This window comes from Ahaetulla prasina, chromosome 9 (genome assembly GCF_028640845.1).
Source record: "Ahaetulla prasina isolate Xishuangbanna chromosome 9, ASM2864084v1, whole genome shotgun sequence".
In the NCBI taxonomy this organism is placed as follows: Eukaryota; Metazoa; Chordata; class Lepidosauria; order Squamata; family Colubridae; genus Ahaetulla; species Ahaetulla prasina.
The window spans coordinates 23,228,779-23,247,042 of NC_080547.1; the positions used below are offsets into that span (position 1 = coordinate 23,228,779).

Genomic DNA, 18,264 nt, shown 5'->3' on the forward strand with positions numbered 1-18,264 from the left:
GAGCGGAATAGAGGAGATAATAGCAGAGCATAGCAAAGTGGAGTGGGAGATATAAAAGCGGAGAAAGCAAAGCGGAGTGGAGGAGATAAAAGCAGAGTAGACCAAAGTGAAGTGGAGTAGAGGAGATAAAAGTGGAGGAAAGCAGAGTGGAGCTAAGACCAGAGCAGAGCAGAGTGGAGGAGATAAAAGTGGAGAAAACGAAGCGGAGTGGAGGAGATTAAAGCAGAGCAGAGCAGAGCAGAGCAGAGTGGAGGATATAAAAGTGGAGCAGAGCAGAGTGGAGGGTAAACAGGCGGAGCAGAGCTGAGTGGAGGATAAAAAAGCGAAGCAGAGCTGAGTGGAGGAGATAAAAGTGGAGAAGAGCAAAGAGGATTAGAGGAGATAAGAACGGAGAAAAGCGAGGCGGAGTCGAGATAAGAGCAGAGCAATTGTGGGTGAGATAAAAGCAGAGCCAAGCAAAGCGGAAAAGATAAAAGTGAAAGAGAGCGAATTTGATTGGAGGAGATAAAAGCAGAGTGAAGCAGATTGGAGGAGATAAAAGCAGAGGAGAGCAAAGCGGATTGGAGGTGATAGGAGTGGCAAAAAGCAAAGTGGAGTCGAGATAAAAGCGGAGCTGAACGAAGCAGATAGGAAGAGATAAGAGCAGAGAAAAGCAAAGAAGAGTCGAGATTAAAGTGCAGCAGAACAAAGTGGAGTGGAGGAGATAAAAGCAGAGCAGAGTCAAGAGGATTGGAGGAGATAAGAGTGGCAAAAAGCAAAGTGGAGTCGAGATAAGAGCAGAGCAAAGCTGAGTAAAGAAGATAAAAGCAGAGTGGAGGATAAAAAGCGAAGCAGAGGGAAGCGAAGTGGAGGTGATAAAAGCGGAGCAAAGTGGAGTGGAGGAGATAAAAGTGTAGCACACCGAAGTGGAGTGGAGGAGATAAAAGCGAAGCAGAGCCAAGAGGATTGGTGGAGATTAAAGTGGAGAAAAGCAAAGCGGTGGAGAGGAAAGTGGAGCAGAGCAAAGCAGAGTGGAAGAGATAAAAGTGAAGCAGAGAGAAGTGAAGTGGAGGTGATAAAAGTGAAGAAGAGCAGAGTGGAGGAAATAAAAGCAGAGCAGATCAGAGTAGAGCTAAGACCAGAGTAGAGCTAAGACCAGAGCAGAGCGGAGCGGAGGAGATAAAAGTGGAGCAGAGCAAAGCTGAGTAAAGAAGATAAAATCTGAGTGAAGCAGAGTGGAGGAGATACAATCGGATCAGAACAAAGCGGAGTAGAGGAATTAAAAGCACAGGAGAGCAAAGCGGAGTGGAGGAGATAAAACTTGTGCAGAGCAAAGTGGAGTGGAGGTGATAAGAACGGAGAAAAGCGAGGCAGAGCAGTGGAGATAAAAGCCAAGCAAAACAAAGCCGAGTGGAGGGGATAATAGCTGAGCAGAGCAAGTTTAAGTGGAGGAGATAAAAGTGGAGCAGAGTGAAAGATAAGAGTGGAGCAGAACGAATTTGAAACGAGTGAAGAGTAGACCCTTGCAAACTTTGGAATATTAGTATATCAGGTAAAGTTGCACCTTCATTCTGCAGGATGGGATGGGATGGGATGGGATGGGATGGGATGGGATGAGATGAGATGAGATGAGATGAGATGAGATGGAATGGAATAGAATAGAATAGAATAGAATAGAATAGAATAGAATAGAATAGAATAGAATTCTTTATTGGCCAGGTGTAATTGGACACACAAGGAATTTGTCTCTGCTGCATAAGCTTACAGTGTACATGCAAACAACAAAGTGATAGGTCATAGTTCATAAATCATAGTTACAATCGTTAATCATAAGATACAAACAACAATTTATAAATCATAAGATACCTAGGTTGTTGGCTATTCCTGCCGGCTTAGTATTATCTGCAAATTAGATAAGTTCCCCTTCTATTCCATGTAGATAAAAACCCATTAAAGATTACTTGTTGAGTATGGTTTGTTAGACAGTTACAAATTTAGCTGATGCTGATGCTATCTATCCCACTTGTTTCTAGCTTACCAGGAAGTAGGTTGTGGTCTACTTTGTCAAATGCCTTGCTGAAGTCTAAGTATAGTATGTCCACAGCATTTCGCTGGTCTACTAATTTAGTCACTTTGTCAAATCATGAAATAAGATGGCTTTGTCCTGATCTGTTTTTAACAAATCCACGCTGGCTTTTAGCTATAACTTTATTTATTTCTAGATATTGGCACCTCTATTTTGATTGCCTTTTCAAGTATTTTCCCATGTATTGATGTTAGGCTGATTGGTCTGTAATTTCCTGGGTCCCAACCCCCCCCTTTTTTGGGGAGATGGGAACCAAATCACTCTTTTCCAATCCTCTGGTAGTTCCCCAGTGCTCCAAGATTTTTGAAAGATATGGTACAATGGTTCTGAGATAACATCTGCCAGTTCCTTCAAAACTCTGGGATGTAATCCTTCAGGTCCTGATGGTTTATATTCCTCAAAATCAGATAGGTGTTCTCTCTCTCTCTCTCTCTCTCTCTCTCTTTCGTTGCTTACTTTAACTTTTATTTCTAGCCTGTCTTTTACAGTTACGTTTTTGGTAGGTTGGGCTATAGTTTCTTTTTGGGTGAAGACCAATGCAAAGAAGGAGTTAAGCAGCTCTGCTTTCTCTCTGCTGCCTTCAACTTCCTTGCTGTCTTCTCTCTTTAGTGGACTTTTACTTTGGTTGCTGTGCCAAACAAGACAGTTGTAGAGGTGCAAATGAGAGATTCCATAATTCCTCTGTAGAACTGGCTCAGCAGTTCCTTGGGCAATCTGAGCTTTCTGAGTTGACTCAGGAAGAACATGTGATAAATAGATAGATAGGAGATAGATAGATAGACAGACAGACAGACAGATAGATAGATAGATGATAGATAGAGAAGGAAATAGATAAATGATGTAGACAGACAGATAGATAGGTAGATGATAGATAGATGATAGATAGATAGATAGATGATAGATAGATGATAGATAGATAGATAGATAGATAGATAGATAGATAGATAGATAGATAGATAGATAGATAGATAGATAGATAGATAGATAGATGATACAGATAGGCAAAGAGATAGAAAGACAGACAGACGGAAAAACCATGGACCCCTCCTTTCAACCCTTAGTTACAAACCTTCTCCTTTATGGACAGGATCTCCTTCCAGTTTCAGCATAAGATGGATCATTCGTTGAGAAAGCTGCGCTTTCTGAAGAAGAAGGAGAGCAAGCAGATCACCAATAATGACCCACGGCCTTGGGACAACCAAGAAGCCCACTTCTCTGGCTCCCACCCATCCAGTTCCTCAGTCACTCAGAGAGCCACGCAGGTCTTGCCTCTGCTTTTGAAATCTTCCCCAGCTCCAACGGAGGTCAAGAAGAAGGTTCAGCCTTCAGTACTGGTGCTGCCTGATTTCACCCAGCGAACAACTTTCAGGACCCCTCCGAGGGCTCCTCAGGGGGAGATCAAGCCTGGCCTGAAAGAGCCCCCTCCCTTGCCAAGGGGCTTTCCCGAGAGGGAAAGGGCTCCGATGAGAAAAGGCTCTACAGATGCTGGCCGGCCTTTATATCCAGGTATAGATGCTACAGGGCTGGGCTATCTATGGAACCAGCCTTGTCCTATCACATCAGCCCATCCCACACAATCAATCAATCAATCAACAGAGCCAGAAAAGACCTTGGAGGTCTTCCAGTCCAACCTCCTGCTCAAGCAGGAGATGCTATACAATCCCAGACAAATGGCTATGCAATCTCTTCTTAAAAGCCTCCAGTGATGAAGCCCCCATGATTTCTGGTGGCAAGCTGTTCCATTGATTGATTGTCCTCACTGTTAGAAAGTTTCTCCTGAATTCCAGTTTGCTTGTCTCCTTGAGTAGCTTCCATCCATTGTTTCTCTTCCTGCCTTCTGGTGCTTTGGGAAATAAGTTGACTCCCTCCTCTTTGTGGCAACCCCTCAAATACTGGAAGACTGCTCTCTTGTCACATAGTCTTTTCTCTAGACTAGCCAAATCCAAATCCTGCAACCGTCCTTCCTTCGGCAGAGGAGTTATGGTGCAGACTCCATCAGTCAAAAGGTTTCGACTGGTGGGTCTAGGAAGAGGGTCTTCTCTACCACTGCCACTGTAAAAGGGAACATCTTGCCCTCAGAGGGGAGGAAAGACCTCCTCCCTCTTAGCCTTTTTCAAAGACTATAAATAAATTATAAAATTACAACACTGTGAAATTTCAAAGCAATAGAAAATTCCTATTCCATATATAAGATGGTTGTCTAAAAACATGAAGATCAGGAACTCGAGACTTATGACACATTTGACCCCTCCCTCTGGCTCAGCCTGGTGATCCACCATACACACCTTGTGTCTCTCTGCTTTGAGAAGGCTTGTCCCATCGAATTGCCCATCAATCTCAGTCTGTCTCTTTTTCTCAGAACTCTCCGATGAATGCTTTCGACATTTATGGGAGAGAAAGAAGCCACTAAGAGGGAGACCAGTCAAAGAACTCCTGGACTTGATGGATGAGAGAGAAATGTTGGAGACCATCTTGGACAATCTTCGTCCTTTCCAGGTAAGCAGCTTGATTTATGTTGCGGTTTGCCCAGAGGACCATCGTGGAGAGGTTGCAGAAGCTCGGCCTACCTCAGTGGCCGGTAGACAAAAGTAGACAAATCACATTTGTCTACTTTTATCCCAAAAGTAGACAAATGTGATTATCAAGAATTTGCTGAACTCTGTGGCCCTTGATGGAAGGATCATGGAATGACCATAGAATGATCACCTCAACCATTTCGGACTCCACCTCAACATCAAGACAACTGGGTACTTAGAGACTGTCACCACCCCTGGAATGCTTCAAATCAATGGAGAAAACCTGAAGAAGGTGGACAATTTTTGGTATCTGGGATCCCACCTTCAAAGCAATGGTGACATCAGTGGGGAGGTGTGAGCAAAGGTGAATGCAGCCAGGATGCGTTGGCAAGAGCTGTGTTACTGGACAGATGAATGCCAACCCATCTGAAATCTAAGATCTACAAAACAACCATCCACCCTGTTACACTGTATGGCACTGAATGCTGGGCGGCAACAACAAGGATCGAAAGCTATTGGCGTGACATGGAAATGCAAAGGATCCATTGGATATCAGACACCTCCCTTCTCGACCACATCACAAATGACACCATTCAAATAATTTCTGCTTATTTGAAAGACTATACACAAGAAAAATATATTTTAGAATGGAAAATGTGGATTGATTCTATTCAAAATAAGTATCAGATAAAAAAATATCGAATAGCATATGAGTAAATTTAGGAAATATTTTGTATTAGAGATATCTTTGAAAGAGAGGGGAATTGAGAGTGTGATTATGTGTGGAGTGACTAGAGATTATAATTTAAGATTTATTTTGGACTATGATTGTTAGTTTTGATACCCTGCATTTTGTTCGGGGAAGTCGGGGTGAGTGGGGGGTAAGGGGGAGGGGAACTGGGGGAGGGATGAGGGTAGAGGATGGAGTGATGGTTTAATGTACAGGGATTATTGAAGATGTATAAATATAATTAATGTAGGGTCGGGTCTGCCCAGGTACCATTTTAGAATGGTGGGGAGGAAGAAAGGAAGAGAGTAGGAGATAGGAAAGAGGAGAAGACGGGTAGAAGAGGGAGAAGAGGAAGGAAGAGGGTAGAAGAGGGAGGAGGAAGGTGTAGGGCGGGGGGGAGGAGAGGATGCAGATAAGAGAAGGGGAGGAAGGTCTGGAAAGTAGAAGAAGGTAGAAGAGGGAAGAGAGTTAAAAGGAGGGGGTGGTGACTGGGCAAGCCCGACTAATTGTATATAACTGTACATTGGATGAGTTGTTGGATATGAATGTAAAAATAAAACTTTTTTATTAAAAAAAATAAAACTGTTCCTTCCTTTGCTCCTTCACTTTCTCACAACTTCATTTTTGTTGTTCTTGTTGTTGTTGTCAAAGCAGATTCCTTCAGACCAAAAACTGCCCAGGAAGAAAACAACTAGATTGCCCCCCATTCAGCAAAGCACATCTCACTTGTCATCTCAAGACAAGGTAAATATGCTGAGGTTTTACACTTTTAGGGCCGCAATTGTCTTAGATGCAATGTCAGAAGAAGACAGCTTGCTGTGGCCGACTCACCGATGCCCACAAGCTATGGCAGACTCGCCATGAGTTAATTCAGCAATATCCTTCTTTCCAATAATGTTAAAAATCATTTTAACGTTTGTCATTCACATTTCATTTGGACCCTCCTATGGGAATGGGGGTTTAAAGTAGCTTTTTAAGAAGAAGAATGGCAATTCTTGACTTATTAGATTTATATGTTGCCCAATCAGGTCACCCGGAACCACTTTCCCTGTGCTTGACCGCAGGGAGTCCATTTTTGATTATAATTTATCCAATATTTCCTTTTCCTGGCCAATTGGTGGAGCTCCCTAGGACTCACAGACTCTTTTTCCCACCTTCAGATTATGCTGTATAAATACTACGGGGTGAAGCTGCAAAAATCAAGGCAGAAAGAGTTGGTTAGGGAGCAGCTCAGAAAACTGCTAAGTTTTTCACTGCAGGAGGAAAAAGACAGAGAGGTGAGTGGGAGTGGGATGCCTGCGGGGGCTGAGACTTCTATCTTTGTGGGGTCCTTAGTGCTCTCTGAGCTTGGATGTTTTCTTGCAGACGTTTAGTGACCCAACTAGGTCATGTCATCAGTGCTAGAAGGGAACAGATTTTGCAGAGTGGAGGTGAAGGGAGGAGGAGGAGGAGGAGGAGAAGGAGGAGGAGGAGGAGGAGAATTGTGGGGTCTTTGGTGCTCTCTTAACTTGATTGTTTTCTTGTAGATGTTTCATTACTCAAGTAGGTAACATCATCAGTGCTAGAAGATAATGGGGGTTACAGGGAAGAGGAGGAGGAGGAGGAGGAGGTGGTGGAGGAGGAGGAGGACTGTGGGGCCCTTGGTGGTCTCTGTGCTTGGTTGTTTTGTTGCAGACATTTCATTAGCCAGCTAGGTAATTTCATCAGTGCTAGATGGGCCTGGGATTTGCAGAGAGGAGGAGGAGCAAGAAGAGGTGCAGAAGGGAAGGAGAAAGCAGAAGATAAAGAAAAAGGAAATGTGCACATGTCCTAATTCACAAACATTGCTTTGCTTAGGGAATCTCAGAAAGCATAAACATCGTTGCCTATTGTCACCTGCCACAAATTTTAGAGGTCCTGGAGGAGGCTGGTCACTTCCGTCAGCCAAAGTCACCTTCTGAACTTAAAGCCCCGACTGAGGTAAGACCAGGGATGGTGTTGCAAGGTCTGAGACTCAGTACAGAAGGAGACTGGGGGATTCTGGGAAGGAAAGTCCAACGTGGTTAGAAGGACTTATGCACCAGGCTGTCTGGACTTCTCAGATTGGTCATAGATCTCAAAGACCTGAGATGTAGGTGGTGCTGGAAATTCTCCATCTCCATCTCCTGGAGAACTATTTTATAAGGCTAGAGAAGATGATGAGTAGCCCCAACAAACATCTCAAATAGTCCAAAGGTGCTTTTTCAAAAGGCCTGGATTTTGCTTTTCCTGAAGACATTTTGCTTCTCATCCAAAAAGCTTCTTCTGTATTGATCAAAATCAGAACTGAAGAAGCTTCTTGGATGAGAAGTGAAACCTCTTCAAGGAAAAACAAAGTCCAGTTTCCTTTGGAAAAAGCACCTTTGGGACAACCATGACTTGGGTGACTAAGAAGCTCCATCAGTTTCCATCCATTGCTTCTTCTCTTGTCTCCTGGCGCCTTGGGAAATAGTTTAACCGTCTCGTCTTTGTACTGACAGGACTTACAGACTCTCTCTGAAAGATGGATTCGGACAACGTTAATATTGTGTTATGGCCAAGCAGTCCTCGGAGCCCAAGCAAACGAGATGGTGCCTCTCCTGGACAACATTGTCTCTGAAATTCTTGGGCAGTATGGCACCATGAACAAGGTAGGCTGGTTTCCACCCTATACTTCTCTTAATGCTGAGTTTAATTACAAGAACCATTATAATCTGGAGTCCTTAGCTTGGTTGCTTTCTTACAGACATTTCATGACCCAACTAGCATGTTATGGGAGAGGGGAAGAAGGAGGAGGAGGAGGAGGAGGATCTATGGTCATGCTACATTTATTATACTCAAGGCAGTGCATGTGCCTTATACTCTTTCTTCCTTTCCATCCAACAACTCTGTGATATTGTGTGAGTCAACTCACCCAGCTGGTCTCATGCCTAAGGCGGAACTAGAACTCATCATCTCCTGGTGATTGGCCCAAAGTCTCTCAGCTGGCTTTCATCCTAAGGCGGGACTAGAACTCACAGTCTCCTAGTGATTGGATGAAAGACAGTTGGCCTTTGTGCCTTAGGACTAGGACTCACCATTTCCTGGTGATTGGCCCAAAGTCTCTCAGCTGGCTTTCATCCTAAGGTGGGACTAGAACTCACAGTCTCTTAGTGATTGGATGAAAGACAGTTGGCCTTTGTGCCTAAGGCAGGACTAGAACTCAAAGTCTCCTGGTGATTGGCCCAAAGTCTCTCAGCTGGTTTTCATCCTAAAGTGGGATTAGAACTCACTGTCTTTCTTTCTTTCACTTTCTGCCTCTCTGCTTTTATTTTGACAAGTCCGATTTATTTATCTTGTTTGTTTTAACGTATAAATCCAATACTTAAAACAAATTATTTGAAGAAAAGGTGGGGTTATAGTTCCAGCATCTTCATATGCCTTCTTAATATCACACCTTTTGTTTTGAGGATACAATTTTCAACTTAATTTTCTTTTTAAACTAATATTTACTTTTTAAATTTCCAACATGTTTTTTCATGATAATTGCACACCGCTGTAAAAAATTGTTCTAAAATGTTTTCCTCTTGAATTTTTCTTTTCGGGGGTAGGAGTGGGGTCAAGCTTAAGCAATAAATCTTCTCACCCAGACAACACACCGTTCACCATTTCTCTTCTCACAAACAATGGTTTCTGGCTTCATGGGAGAGGTTTTTGACTCCCGCTGCTCCTAGACTTCGGATGGGGGTGTGTGTGTTCCAAGTCAGGAATGGGAGATGTGGCTCCCCTCAACCTGCAAGGTGGTCCCCCTTTGCTTCACTACCCCTACAGGGTGGCTATGGCTTCGAATGAAGCCCCCGACAGGGAGAGCTAGAATTTCAACCAGAAGTCCTTCCTATTGGTGTTTCTGACTCCCCCACTCCCCACCCCGCATTCCCACTTGTGTTTCCCAGGACGAAGGGCTGAAGACTGCGTTCATGAGGTCAATTATCATGATCACGAAAGCTGTTGCCTACAGCAAGAGGCAAGACATCTATTTACCACGTAAACAGGAATTGGTCATGAACATCATTGTAAGTGGGGAGAGGGAGGGGAGGCGGGTGCTCGTGCGGCTATTTATTTTTAAAAGTGAATTGGAATCAAACTGAATACCAATCAATTGAGTCCAAAATATTTCTGTTGCTAAGTGGGACATTTGTTAAGTGAATTCTGCTTATTGTATGACCTGTCTTGCCACCGTTATTAGATGAATCATTTTCATTAAATTATTCACACGGTGGTTAAGTGAATCTGGCTTCCCAATTTTATATAGGTCATAAAGAGGCCACAGTTGCCCTTCCCTGACTTAAATCATGGTCACGGGACACTGCAAACTATCATAAATGCAAACTGGTTGCCTAGTGACCAAAGTATGGTCACATGTTTGCTGAGGAAGGGACGCCTCTCGGAACTTTGCATCTGGGTCATAAGTAGCCCTGGAGAGATCCATCATAAGTTTAAATGGTGGCTAAGCGACCAGTTGTAAGTTGTGGACTTCCTGTGCAACCAGAAAAAGCATAGGGATGGGAATAGGGGCAGCTGGATGGTGACCATATCTCAGGAGCTTTCTTAGGTGTATTTCCTTCTCCTTTCAGGAAGCCATTGAAGAGCATCCCGCAAGAGCCCTGTCTGTCGTCATTCTCCATAAAGCAATCGTCACCATCACCTGCATGAGGTATGTACCTGATCTGCCCTCATCTTCTCACCAGCTCGGTAGGAACTTGGAATTTATTTATTTATTTATTGTTCACATTTTTATACCGCCCTTCTCCGAAGACTCAGTTTGACCCAGTGATGAAATTTCCATGCCAAGTCCCCATGCTCTAAAGCAGGGGTGTGAAATTCAATTTCATTGAGGGCTGCATCAAGGCTGTGGCTGACCTCGGGAGTGGGCAAGCAGGGGTTGCCGAATGAGTGGATCTGGCTGACTGGGTAGGTGTGGACAACTGGATGGGCGTGGCCAGATTGACGCCACTCGCCAAACTGCTGGCATGTTTCCTCTTCGCATTGAGTAGACTGGTCGGAAGCCATGCTGGCCCGATCTTTCCTCTTTGCATTGGGTAGACCAGGATGGCTCCACGGGCCAGATCCGACCACATCGTGGGCTGCATCCATCCCAGGGGCCTTGAGTTTGATATCCCTGCTGTAGAGCATGCATTGAGTTAGCAGGTCAGCCCCAGAATTTGGAAGGGTGAAGAATTTGCATGCGGGCAATCTGGGCAGTTCAGATCTAGGAAAGGAGGTGAGCATGCTTGTTTAGATGTGTGGGGTCCTTGGTTTTCTTTCAGCAGGGTGGTTTTCTTGCAGACATTTCATGACCCAACTAGGAAACATCATCAGGGCTAGAAGGAAGCAGGGTTTGCTCTCACTTGAAATTCAAATTCATGGCTTGCCTTGTCAGTGTTGGTGGGAGTGTTTCTGGTGATCTGGTCTAGTAGATTAGATAGTTGATGGATGAGAGAGAAAGAGAAAGAGAGGGAGAGAGATCCTGTATCCAGGTTTGGTCATCACGATATAAAAAAGATGTTGAGACTCTAGAAAGAGTTTAGAGAAGAGCAACCAATATGATGAAGGAACTGGAGGCTCAAACAGATGATGAACATCTGTTGTTGCAGACATAATAGCAGAGTTCTGAAATTTGAGGGGCTCTCACAGAGAGGAGGTCAACCTCCTCCAAAGTACCTGAGAGCAAGCTAAGAAATGGTGTGTGGAAGCTTATCAAAGAGAGATCCAGGAGAAACTTCCTGACACCAAGAACAATCAATCAGTGGAATGGTTTTCCTCTAGAAGTTTGTGGGGCTCCATCACTTGAGGTTTTCAAGAAAAGAGTGGACAACCATATGACTGGGATGGTTTAAAGACCATCAAGCAAGGGTTGGAGTAGAATGTCCCTTTTGACCCAATGAGCCTGTGATCTTCTCACCAGCTCGGTAGGAACTTGGAATTTATTTATTGTTCACATTTTATACCGCCTTCTCCGAAGACTCAGTTTGACCCAGTGATGAAATTTCCATGCCAAGTCCCCATGCTCTAAAGCAGGGGTGTGAAATTCAATTTCATTGAGGGCTGCATCAAGGCTGTGGCTGACCTCGGGAGTGGGCAGGCAGGGGTTGCCGAATGAGTGGATCTGGCTGACTGGGTAGGTGTGGACAACTGGATGGGCGTGGCCAGATTGACGCCATTCGCCAAACTGCTGGCATGTTTCCTCTTCGCATTGAGTAGACTGGTCGGAAGCCATGCTGGCCCGATCTTTCCTCTTTGCATTGGGTAGACCAGGATGGCTCCACGGGCCAGATCCGACCACATCGTGGGCTGCATCCATCCCAGGGGCCTTGAGTTTGATATCCCTGCTGTAGAGCATGCATTGAGTTAGCAGGTCAGCCCCAGAATTTGGAAGGGTGAAGAATTTGCATGCTGGCAATCTGGGCAGTTCAGATCTAGGAAAGGAGGTGAGCACGCTTGTTTAGATGTGTGGGGTCCTTGGTTTTCTTTCAGCAGGGTGGTTTTCTTGCAGACATTTCATGACCCAACTAGGAAACATCATCAGGGCTAGAAGGAAGCAGGGTTTGCTCTCACTTGAAATTCAAATTCATGGCTTGCCTTGTCAGTGTTGGTGGGAGTGTTTCTGGTGATCTGGTCTAGTAGATTAGATAGTTGATGGATGAGAGAGAAAGAGAAAGAGGGAGAGAGATCCTGTATCCAGGTTTGGTCATCACGATATAAAAAAGATGTTGAGACTCTAGAAAGAGTTTAGAGAAGATCAACCAAGATGATGAAGGAACTGGAGGCTCAAACAGTTGATGAACATCTGTTGTTGCAGACATAATAGCAGAGTTCTGAAATTTGAGGGACTCTCACAGAGAGGAGGGGGTCAACCTCCTCTCCAAAGTACCTGAGAGCAAGCTAAGAAATGGTGTGTGGAAGCTTATCAAAGAGAGATCCAGAAAAAACTTCCTGACACCAAGAACAATCAATCAGTGGAATGGTTTTCCTCTAGAAGTTTGTGGGGCTCCATCACTTGAGGTTTTCAAGAAAAGAGTGGACAACCATATGACTGGGATGGTTTAAAGACCATCAAGCAAGGGTTGGAGTAGAATGTCCCTTTTAACCCAATGAGCCTGTGATCTTCTCACCTCATCCCTCCTCTTTTCTTGTCTTTCATCAGCCGTATGAAGCCTCCCTTGAACTCGGAGATGAGGGCAAAAGTGGCAAGTAAAAGCATCGAGAAGGTGTTTTCCTTGCCACCTTTGAAGATGACCACACTGCAAGCAAGCAGCCCAGCCCAATCAACTCAAACTCAGGTGAGCAGTCCAGATGGAGCAAAGCCATATGAGATCCACCTGGAAACAAGGATGTGGTAAACGTGATTCAAGATCTCCTCAAAAACTCTGGATCCATCCATCGAGCCCAATGGCATTTTGGCCTGTCCGTTCATCTTTGGTCTTGAAAGTATGCATCCACTTCTCATTCTACGTTTCTGGATCATAGGACTACCTATTTTTAAGTCCTAAACATCTCCATAGGGTTTTCCTGACCATCTTTTCTCTCTTCCTCCACTTCTCTTTTACATTCTGCTTGAAGTGTCTTCTCAAGACCAATTCCCACCTCCCCCCTTTGCCCCCCCAAAAAAGAAGGACCACGGTGGGGCAGAACAACCATGTTCTGCATGCACTAGCTATTATTCCTAGTCTCAGAGAACCCTCAGAATTCAGACACTTAGAAACCGGTTCAGATTTACGACGGTCGCACCAGTCAATGGGGAAGCCAGATTCACTTAAGAACCATGGATTAATTTAACAACCACAGTGATCTGCTTAACCACGGTGGCAAGAAAGGTCGTAAAACGAGGGCAAAATTCACTTCACTAATGTCTCGCTTAGCAATGGAAATTTTGGGCTCAATTGTGGTTGTAAGTTGAGGACTGCCTGTATTTGAATATTCCAGAACTGTTAAGGAAGACATTCAACCTTTTAGTCGTTCTTTTCTGAAATATAACAGGAAGGAAGTCCTTTTCTTCCTCGTGTTCAGACAAGAAAGCATTACCCCAAACTCTGGGAGAAAAATCAGTCCTGCTAGGTGGGCCACTCTGTTTCCTGCAGACTTGTGGACTTCAACTCCCAGAAGTCCATGACTGGCTAAGGATTGCTGGGAGTTGCAGTCCCCCAGTCGTACTAAAAGGGCCGTAAGTTCCTTGCCCCTGGATTTCTTCCTCTTTTAGGCGCTGTTCCTTCCTTTACGCCACTTCTTCCTTCAGATATTCTTTTTCTTTTTTAGGATTTTTATCACCAGACAGTGAACGCCTGCAACACCATGCTCACCAGCTTGCTGTCCGAGGCTCCCAATCTGGATGCCCTGCAGGATATCTTGATGGTAAAGAGTGATTCTTTCTTGGGGTTGTTCGCACGGTCAGCCAGGTGTTTAGGCTGGATTTGGTGATTCTGTCCAGCTGTTGAGTCCCTCCCAAGGAGCTGGGATAGGCAAATGTGGCTGTTAGATGGGAAAGGTATCATCGCAGCTGCCGAATGCTACAACTCATCACGGCCACCGGACAACTTGCTGTGGGAGAATTCAACAATTCAATTTAATTAATTTAAGTAGTTAAAAATGATTTTAAGTTTTGTTTTGTCCCTCCTCTGGCATCTTTTCATTAATGAGTCTATTCCACTATTTCTCTGAGATTCGTGTCCTAGACTCTGGCAGCTGTTCCAAGTAAAGCTGCCTTCTGCAATAGACCAATGCAGATTTTGTCAATGCCGATGGGATTCATCTTAGCAACAGAAATTTTGGACTCATTTGTGGTCGTAGGTCGAGGAGTAACTGTACTTGTGATGGTTGCAGCATCATGGGGCTCACCTGATTGCCATTGGTGAACTGCCCAACTGGCTTCCGACAAGCCAAAGTCTACAGGGAAAACGAGATTTGGCTAATGACCGCATTATTCACTTAAGGACCGCAGGGATTGGTTCAACCCTGGCAAAAAGAGGTCATAAAGCCAGTCACAAGTTGCTTAAGGTCCACCTTGCTAAGCACCCCAAATTCTGGTCGTAAGTCGAGGACTACCTATTTTTAAGTCCTAAACATCTCCATAGGGTTTTCCTGACCATCTTTTCTCTCTTCCTCCACTTCTCTTTTACATTCTGCTTGAAGTGTCTTCTCAAGACCAATTCCCACCTCCCCCCTTTGCCCCCCCAAAAAAGAAGGACCACGGTGGGGCAGAACAACCATGTGCTGCATGCACCAGCTTTGATTCCTAGTCTCAGAGAACCCTCAGAATTCAGACACTTAGAAACCGGTTCAGATTTACGACGGTCGCACCAGTCAATGGGGAAGCCAGATTCACTTAAGAACCATGGATTAATTTAACAACCACAGTGATCTGCTTAACCACGGTGGCAAGAAAGGTCGTAAAACGAGGGCAAAATTCACTTCACTAATGTCTCGCTTAGCAATGGAAATTTTGGGCTCAATTGTGGTTGTAAGTTGAGGACTGCCTGTATTTGAATATTCCAGAACTGTTAAGGAAGACGTTCAACCTTTTAGTCGTTCTTTTCTGAAATATAACAGGAAGGAAGTCCTTTTCTTCCTCGTGTTCAGACGAGAAAGCATTTCCTCCAACTCTGGAAGAAAAATCAGCCCTGCAAGGTGGGCCACTCTGTTTCCTGCAGACTTGTGGACTTCAACTCCCAGAAGTCCACGACTGGCTAAGGATTGCTGGGAGTTGCAGTCCCCCAGTCGTACTAAAAGGGCCGTAAGTTCCTTGCCCCTGGATTTCTTCCTCTTTTAGGCGCTGTTCCTTCCTTTACGCCACTTCTTCCTTCAGATATTCTTTTTCTTTTTTAGGATTTTTATCACCAGACAGTGAACGCCTGCAACACCATGCTCACCAGCTTGCTGTCCGAGGCTCCCAATCTGGATGCCCTGCAGGATATCTTGATGGTAAAGAGTGATTCTTTCTTGGGGTTGTTCGCACGGTCAGCCAGGTGTTTAGGCTGGATTTGGTGATTCTGTCCAGCTGTTGAGTCCCTCCCAAGGAGCTGGGATAGGCAAATGTGGCTGTTAGATGGGAAAGGTATCATCGCAGCTGCCGAATGCTACAACTCATCACGGCCACCGGACAACTTGCTGTGGGAGAATTCAACAATTCAATTTAATTAATTTAAGTAGTTAAAAATGATTTTAAGTTTTGTTTTGTCCCTCCTCTGGCATCTTTTCATTAATGAGTCTATTCCACTATTTCTCTGAGATTCGTGTCCTAGACTCTGGCAGCTGTTCCAAGTAAAGCTGCCTTCTGCAATAGACCAATGCAGATTTTGTCAATGCCGATGGGATTCATCTTAGCAACAGAAATTTTGGACTCATTTGTGGTCGTAGGTCGAGGACTAACTGTACTTGTGATGGTTGCAGCATCATGGGGCTCACCTGATTGCCATTGGTGAACTGCCCAACTGCCTTCCGACAAGCCAAAGTCTACGGGGAAAGCGAGATTTAGCTAATGACCGCATTATTCACTTAAGGACCGCAGGGATTCGTTCAACCCTGGCAAAAAGAGGTCATAAAGCCAGTCACAAGTTGCTTAAGGTCCACCTTGCTAAGCACCCCAAATTCTGGTCGTAAGTCGAGGACTACCTATACAGGAAGTCAACAACTTACAACCATTCATTTAGTGAGCGTTCAAACTTACATTGGCACCGAACAGTTTGTCAGATGGTCACAAAAGGTGATCCCACAACCTGGGATAGTACAACTGTCATAAAGATGAGGATTTGCCTAGTGTTCAAATTTTGATCACTTGACCATGGGGATGCTGCAACGGTCGTAAGTGTGAAGAATTGTCGTAAATCCCTTTTTCACTGCCATTGTAACTTTGAAGAGTCACTAAATACCAATAGCACTTAGACTTACATACCACTTCACCGTGCTTTGCAGCCCTCTCTAAATGAGGACCCGGAAGGCTGAGTCAACCTTGAGCTGGTCAGGATTGAACTGCCGTACTGCTGACAGTTGGCAGAATTAGCTTGCCAAACTGCAGTCTAACCACTGTGCCACCACGGCTCTAGATGAACTGTTGTAAGACTAGCTGTATTCCAGAAATCTTCCATTCCTACTCTAGTTTTGAATCTGGAATAGACCTAAATTGATCAATGTCTCAAATTTGTTTAGTTTCTTAGAGTTTCTCCCCAATCCTGGCAAATTCTGCGGCTCTTCCAAGTGTGAATCACAAATTCTTCCTTTCCTCCTTCTCCTTTGTTTCTCCTGGCAGCACACGAATCCCTGGATTGAATCTTCCAAGAGTCATGAGAAAAAGAGGGCCCTTAAGAGCACCAGGCACCTCCTGAAGTTTGTTTCAGAAAATGTAAATTTTGACGTAAGTCACCATTTGGGATGAGAATGAGAAATTTTCAAAGAGGAAAGAAAACAACCCCAAGAAAGTCCAGTTGCCTTTTGGAAAAAGCACCTTTGAGATGTGACCAGGAGGATACAAGGAGTCCTGCATGAGCAAGTGGCTGGAGGAGAAGACCTGCACAGCCCCTTCCAGCAACTGTGGTTCTTTGATTCTAAAGTTCTATTATTCTGTGATTCTAAAATTCTATAATTCTAAGGTACTATGGTTCACAGATTCTATGATTCAAAGATTTGAAGACTCAAAGATTAGGATTCAAAGATTCTATAATTCTGTGATTATGATTCTGTCATTCAAAGATTTTATGATTCAAGGAGTCATTGATTCAAAGATTCTAGGATTTTGATTCTAAGATTCTAGGAGTCTAAGGTTCAAATATTCGATAATTCTGATTCTAAAATTCTAAGATTCTATGTTTCTAAGATTCTGTGATTCTAGAATTCTAAAATGTATGATTCTAAGATTCTATGGTGCTATGGTTCATATTCTCTGATTTCAGCTGGCTGAAACCTTCATGAGCCACGCCCCTTCTCATCTTTCCCCTCCTTTTTTCTTCCTTTCATTAGATCACAGCTGAGTTTTTTTTGCTGGGACGGCTGGTGGCTTTGCTGGCCCTGCACATTGGCGATACCAGCAAAGAAGTTGGCCAGACGTCCGCAGAGGCTGCCTACTACCTCCACCACCTCCTCATGAGCAAAATGGGTGAGAAAGTTGGACTCCAAGGGTTGCAAGGAGCCCAGGGATGTTCACTGCCCAGGAGAGCGCTGGGTGGCACAGCCTGTGGCGTGACCAGGACCCCGGTCATTGGGCTGGGCAGAGATGCCTGGAATTTTCAGTTGATATTGGCACTTCTCAGGGCCAGGGGTCATTTGAAGACTAAGTTTCTTACGTTAAGTGGGCCAGGTAGGCTAAGCAGCTGCAATCAGCCAGCCTTGGCACATGGATCGGGTCTTAGCGTGTTTTGCAAAGTCACCTTTTAGTCATTGGAGGGCTGGAATCTGGATGTATTGCAGGAAGCCAGAAAATGGCTTAACAAAGATACGGGTTAAGGAAAGAGTTAAAGAGGGCTTATGAGTGTTCATTCCTTCATTCAGCCATTCAGCCATTCATTCATTCTCTCTTATGTAACCCTATTTTTTCCTTCCATTTACAGTCCCACCTAATGTGTTAACTTAGGAAAGGGGTACTTCAAAATCTCCATTCCCACCCACTCCAGGGGAAGGTTACTGCAAAAATCCCCATTCCCTCCTGATCAGCTTGGGAGGCAGAGAATAGATGGGGGCGGGGCCAGTCAGAATTTTTACTACCGGTTCCCTGAACTATTCAAATTTTCCGCTGCCGGTTCTCCAGAAGTGGTCAGAACCTGCTGAAACCCACCTCCAGTATGCACCACAAACACACATACACACGGCCTGATGATGGTGCCAGGTAATGAGAGCTGGGTGAGGTTCTTAGTGCTCTCTGAGGTTGGCTTATTGCTTGCAGATGTTTCATGACCCAGCTAGGTAACATCATCAGTGCTATGAGGGAGTGAGGT

General features: G+C 44.6%; 1 protein-coding gene across 1 annotated transcript; it reads left to right on the forward strand.

The window, feature by feature from the left end:
- The first annotated feature begins 6,474 nt into the window (after positions 1-6,474).
- Positions 6,475-17,903, forward strand: LOC131203951 (maestro heat-like repeat family member 5). Its single transcript, XM_058194684.1, has 11 exons — positions 6,475-6,588; positions 7,148-7,270; positions 7,810-7,959; positions 9,241-9,360; positions 9,922-10,001; positions 12,492-12,627; positions 13,601-13,696; positions 15,167-15,262; positions 16,587-16,691; positions 17,294-17,429; positions 17,881-17,903. Exons 1-11 carry the CDS (start codon positions 6,475-6,477, stop codon positions 17,901-17,903), a joined length of 1,179 nt encoding a protein of 392 aa, XP_058050667.1.
- The last annotated feature ends 361 nt before the right edge of the window (positions 17,904-18,264 follow it).

Coding starts and splice junctions, on each gene's coding strand:
- LOC131203951 (XM_058194684.1), top strand. CDS start 6,475: ATGCTGTATAAATACTACGGGGTGAAGCTGCAAAAATCAAGGCAGAAA. Junction 7,960..9,240: donor AGTATGGCACCATGAACAAG/GTAGGCTGGTTT, acceptor TGTGTTTCCCAG/GACGAAGGGCTGAAGACTGC. Junction 17,430..17,880: donor CCTCCTCATGAGCAAAATGG/GTGAGAAAGTTG, acceptor TTCCATTTACAG/TCCCACCTAATGTGTTAACT.